At 51.8% G+C, this 6,000-nt stretch overlaps 1 protein-coding gene across 1 annotated transcript in view; it reads right to left on the bottom strand.

Annotated features, from left to right (window-relative positions):
* Positions 1-6,000, bottom strand: part of dpf1 (double PHD fingers 1) — a 48,015-nt gene that overhangs the window by 25,092 nt on the left and 16,923 nt on the right. The window contains 2 exon segments of the mRNA XM_020507820.2: positions 4,840-4,967; positions 5,250-5,357. Of these exon segments, the coding sequence (XP_020363409.2) occupies positions 4,840-4,967; positions 5,250-5,357 (236 nt within the window).

Below are 6,000 nucleotides of genomic sequence, written 5' to 3'. Positions count from 1 at the left end.
AGACAGAGAGAGACAGAGAGTCAGAAGAAGAGACACAGAGACAGAAAGACACAGAGAGACACCGAGTCAGAGAGAGACACAGAGACAGAAGAGAGACACCGAGACAGAGAGAGACACCGAGACAGAGAGAGACAACGAGACAGAGAGAGACACCGAGCGCAGAGAGAGACCCATAGACAGAGAGACACAGAGAGACACAGAGAGACACAGAGAGATGCCGAGTCAGAAAGAGACCACCGAGACAGAAAGAGACAGAGAGAGACACAGAGACAGAGAGAGACACAGAGACAGAGAGAGACAGAGAGTCAGAAAGAGACACAAAGACAGAAAGACACAGAGAGACACCGAGTCAGAAAGAGACACAGAGACAGGGAGAGACACAGAGAGACACCGAGACAGAGAGAGACCCCATAGACAGAGAGAGACACAGAGAGACACCGAGACAGAGAGAGACACCGAGACAGAGAGAGACACCGAGACAGAGAGAGACACTGAGACAGAGAGAGGAGAGAGAGAGAGAGAGAGAGAGAGAGAGAGATACAAAGAGAGAGAGAGAGACACAGAGACAGAGTGAGACACAGAGACAGAGAGAGACACCGAGACAGAGAGAGACAACGAGCAGAGAGAGACACCGAGAGACAACGAGACAGAGAGAGACAACGAGACAGAGAGAGACACCGAGACAGAGAGAGACACCGAGACAGAGAGAGACACCGAGACAGGAGAGAGACACCGAGACACAGAGAGCCACAGAGACAGAGAGAAACAGAGAGAGACACAGAGACAGAGAGAGACAGAGAGTCAGAAAGAGACACAGAGACAGAAAGACACAGAGAGACACCGAGTCAGAAAGAGACACAGAGACAGGGAGAGACACAGAGAGACACCGAGACAGAGAGAGACCCATAGACAGAGAGAGACACAGAGAGACACCGAGACAGAGAGACCCATAGACAGAGAGAGACACCGAGACAGAGAGAGACACCGAGACAGAGAGAGACACCGAGACAGAGAGAGACACCGAGACAGAGAGAGACACCGAGACACAGAGACAGAGAGAGACACCGAGACACAGAGAGCCACAGAGACAGAGAGAGACACCGAGACAGAGAGAGACACCGAGACAGAGAGAGACCACAGAGACACGGGGGGAGACACTGACACAGAGAGAGACACCGAGACAGAGAGAGCCACCGAGACAGAGAGAGACACAGAGACAGAGAGAGACACCGAGACACAGAGAGACACATAGACAAGGGGGAGACACCGAGACAGAGAGAGACACCGAGACAGAGAGAGACAACCGAGACAGAGAGAGACACAGAGACAGAGAGAGACACCGAGACAGAGAGAGACACAGAGACAGAGAGAGACACAGCGACAGAGAGAGACACAGAAAGACACCGAGACAGAGAGAGACAACCGAGACAGAGAGAGACACCGAGACAGAGAGAGACACCGAGACGGAGAGAGACACCGAGATGGAGAGAGACACCGAGATGGAGAGAGACACTGAGAGACACCGAGACAGAGAGAGACACCGAGACAGAGAGAGACCCATAGACAGAGAGAGACACAGAGAGACACCGAGACAGAGAGAGACCCATAGACAGAGAGAGACACCGAGACAGAGAGAGACACCGAGACAGAGAGAGACCCATAGACAGAGAGAGACACCGAGACAGAGAGAGACACCGAGACAGAGAGAGACACCGAGACAGAGAGAGACACCGAGACACAGAGAGCCACAGAGACAGAGAGAGACACAGAGACAGAGAGAGACACAGAGACAGAGAGAGACAGAGAGTCAGAAAGAGACACAGAGACAGAAAGACACAGAGAGACACCCGAGTCAGAAAGAGACACAGAGACAGGGAGAGACACAGAGAGACACCGAGACAGAGAGAGACCCATAGACAGAGAGAGACACAGAGAGACACCGAGACAGAGAGAGACCCATAGACAGAGAGAGACACCGAGACAGAGAGAGACACCGAGACAGAGAGAGACACCGAGACAGAGAGACACCGAGACAGAGAGAGACACCGAGACAGAGAGAGACACCGAGACACAGAGAGCCACAGAGACAGAGAGAGACACCGAGACAGAGAGAGCCACCGAGACAGAGAGAGACACAGAGACACGGGGGGAGACACTGACACAGAGAGAGACACCGAGACAGAGAGAGCCACCGAGACAGAGAGAGACACAGAGACAGAGAGAGACACCGAGACAGAGAGAGCCACCGAGACAGAGAGAGACACAGAGACAGAGAGAGACACCGAGACACAGAGAGACACATAGACAAGGGGGGAGACACAGAGACAGAGAGAGACACCGAGACAGAGAGAGACACCGAGACAGAGAGAGACACAGAGACAGAGAGAGACACAGAGACAGAGAGAGACACAGAAAGACACCGAGACAGAGAGAGACACCGAGACAGAGAGAGACACCGAGACAGAGAGAGACACCGAGACGGAGAGAGACACCGAGATGGAGAGAGACACCGAGATGGAGAGAGACACTGAGAGACACCGAGACAGAGAGAGACACCGAGACAGAGAGAGACACCGAGGCAGAGAGAGACACCGAGGCAGAGAGAGACACGGAGATGGAGAGAGACCCATAGACAGAGAGACACAGAGAGACACCGAGTCAGAAAGAGACACAGAGACAGAGAGAGACAGAGAGAGACACAGAGACAGTAAGTCCACAGGACAATCAATAAATTAGACCAGTAAGGGTGGCCGTCCCCTCCTTTTAACACAACCCCTTAAACTACTAGTGACCAGGAGAACACTATGCTGTTATTCATGTAGGAGTGAAAGAAACACTTCCTCTCATTGGCAAAAAGTATCAACATATTCTGCAAATAGAAAGTACAACACATGGGCCTGTGAAAGTATCATTGACAAATAACAAAGAGAGGTGACAAAAAAAACAAGTGTCACAAGTGACAAAAGAACAAACTCTAAGATGAGCATATGGAGAGAAGCTGTAATGGAGGAGGAAACCAAAGCCCTCCTCTGTTAGCTTCCTGCTGGGTACAGGAGCTAAGCAAGGCCCAGAGAAGCTGTAATGGAGGAGGAAACCAAAGCCCTCCTCTGTTAGCTTCCTGCTGGGTACAGGAGCTAAGCAAGGCCCAGAGAAGCTGTAATGGAGGAGGAAACCAAAGCCCTCCTCTGTTAGCTTCCTGCTGGGTACAGGAGCTAAGCAAGGCCCAGAGAAGCTGTAATGGAGGAGGAAACCAAAGCCCTCCTCTGTTAGCTTCCTGCTGGGTACAGGAGCTAGGCAAGGCCCAGAGAAGCTGTAATGGAGGAGGAAACCAAAGCCCTCCTCTGTTAGCTTCCTGCTGGGTACAGGAGCTAGGCAAGGCCCAGAGAAGCTGTAATGGAGGAGGAAACCAAAGCCCTCCTCTGTTAGCTTCCTGCTGGGTACAGGAGCTAAGCAAGGCCCAGAGAAGCTGTAATGGAGGAGGAAACCAAAGCCCTCCTCTGTTAGCTTCCTGCTGGGTACAGGAGCTAGGCAAGGCCCAGAGAAGCTGTAATGGAGGAGGAAACCAAAGCCCTCCTCTGTTAGCTTCCTGCTGGGTACAGGAGCTAAGCAAGGCCCAGAGAAGCTGTAATGGAGGAGGAAACCAAAGCCCTCCTCTGTTAGCTTCCTGCTGGGTACAGGAGCTAGGCAAGGCCCAGAGAAGCTGTAATGGAGGAGGAAACCAAAGCCCTCCTCTGTTAGCTTCCTGCTGGGTACAGGAGCTAAGCAAGGCCCAGAGAAGCTGTAATGGAGGAGGAAACCAAAGCCCTCCTCTGTTAGCTTCCTGCTGGGTACAGGAGCTAGGCAAGGCCCAGGGTCAGAGGCCTAGCCCCAACGGAGCCCCGGGCTTGCTGTGTGGGCCATTTATTGAAGCGCTAATTGGCTAATTGTCGACCTTAGGGAAGGAAGACGTCTGGAGCAGGTGGAGTAGGGACTGGAGACACGGAGCTCACAGAGGAGATGACAGCTCATCCGGAAGAGGAAGCAGGCACACACATATTCAGAAACACACACATCAGCGCTCTCTCTCTCCCTCCTAAATACACACTCATACAGTCTCTGTCCAAAACACACACTTCATCTGGGGAGGAGGAGAGGAACTGTGCCAGTGGGGGAGTGTCATGGATGCAGGGGATGTGTCACTGCCAACCAGAGTCACTGATACTACAGACGGAGCCATGAGAGGGAGAGAGGAGAGAGGAGAGAGGAGAGAGGGAGCAGAGAAGAGGGAGAGAGAGAAGAGAGAGAGAGAGAAGAGAGTGGAGAGGGAGAGAGAGAGAGAGAGAGAGAGAAGAGGGAGGGAGAGAGAGAAGAGAGAGGAGGGAGGAGAGAGAGAGGAGAGAGGAGAGAGAGGAGGGAGGAGAGAGAGAGGAGAGAAGAAGAGAGAGGAGAGAGAGGAGGGAGGAGAGAGAGAGGAGAGAAAGAAGAGAGAGGAGGGAGGAGAGAGAGAGGAGAGAGAAAGAAGAGAGAGGAGGGAGGAGAGAGAGAGGAGAGAAAGAAGAGAGAGGAGGGAGGAGAGAGAGAGGAGAGAAAGAAGAGAGAGGAGGGAGGAGAGAAAGAGGAGAGAGAAAGAAGAGAGAGGAGGGAGGAGAGAGAGAGGAGAGAAAGGGAGCAAGAGGGGCATAAAGAGTGCAACTCCAAGGTGAAGATGTAGAGGAACACGTCAGCGGGCTCGGAGAGAGCATGAGAGATGGAGACTAGAACGTGTGCGTGTGTGTGTGTGTGTGTGTGTGTGTGTGTGTGTGTGTGTGTGTGTGTGTGTGTGTGTGCAGGCCACCATGAGTGATTCTAAGCTCCTCTTACCTGGCACTCGCTCATAGGTTCCTCTTCCTTAGTTTCCACCTTCTTGTCCAGAGTCTCTCCACTGAGCAGTGATTCCAACACCGGCCCCTCCGGCAAGCCCCCTTCCTTCTTCAGAGACGCCTCGTAGTCTGAACACACACACACACCATACCTTACGTTAGTATCCCCCCACCAATACACACATAACAGTAACACTCCCCCTGCTAATACATGTTAGACTTCATCCCCAGCTATCACTTTGCCCTGACAGACTAACACAACAGCTCCTAACACTGTCTGGAACGGAGCGGATGGAATGGAATCAAACACCTGGAAACCACTGATGTATTTGATACCGTTCCACATATCCCACTCCAGCCATTACCATGAGGCAGTCATGGTAATTCCAGGTTTTCCTGTCTGTATCGTACCGATCTTAAACTCAATGGGTCCGAGCCGAGGGTCCTCCAGAATGTTTAGCCGTCTCTTCTTGCGCCAGCAGCGCGCAGGGTAAGTATACAGCTGTCCTGGGGCCAAACCTGGGGGCCAAACAACGCCAGAGAAATGAAGTCATGTGAAAAGCTGCTAGTGCAGACACAGCTATGATGAAGGCATTGAGGCCATGATGTTGTCTACTTGCAATGATTTATATCCACTTCAAAAATAGTTTTTTTTTGTTGTGCAAACATAATTCTTTGGTTGAGGTTTATTTGCTTGACAAAGCAATACCTCTATCGGCCTTTTATGTCAGTAAAAACAATACAGTCTCACTCAAACACACAACTAACTCAAAACTCAGGCATACTGTACACACACACACACACACACCAGTGGAGGCTGCTGAGGGTAGGACGGCTCATACTAACGTCTGGAATGGCATCAAACACCTGGTATCCGTGGTAACTGTGGTAACCGTGGTAACCATGTGTTTAATGTATTTTGATACCGTTCCACTGATTAGGGCTCCAGCCATTACCACGAACCCATCCTCCTCTAATAAGGTGCCACCAACCTCCTGTGAAACACACAGACACACTGATACTATACAGGGGTGTGAGAGAGGGGGGAGAGAGAAAGGAAGAGAGAGGGAGGAACAACAACGAGGACAAAGGGCTGAGAGCAGAGGAGAACCAAAGATGTGTTCCAGACCTCCCTACCCCAGGCCTCATACCTCTTCATGCT

This window comes from Oncorhynchus kisutch, linkage group LG18 (assembly GCF_002021735.2).
Source record: "Oncorhynchus kisutch isolate 150728-3 linkage group LG18, Okis_V2, whole genome shotgun sequence".
NCBI lineage: Eukaryota > Metazoa > Chordata > Actinopteri > Salmoniformes > Salmonidae > Oncorhynchus > Oncorhynchus kisutch.
This window is presented reverse-complemented; position numbering and strand designations above follow the sequence as displayed.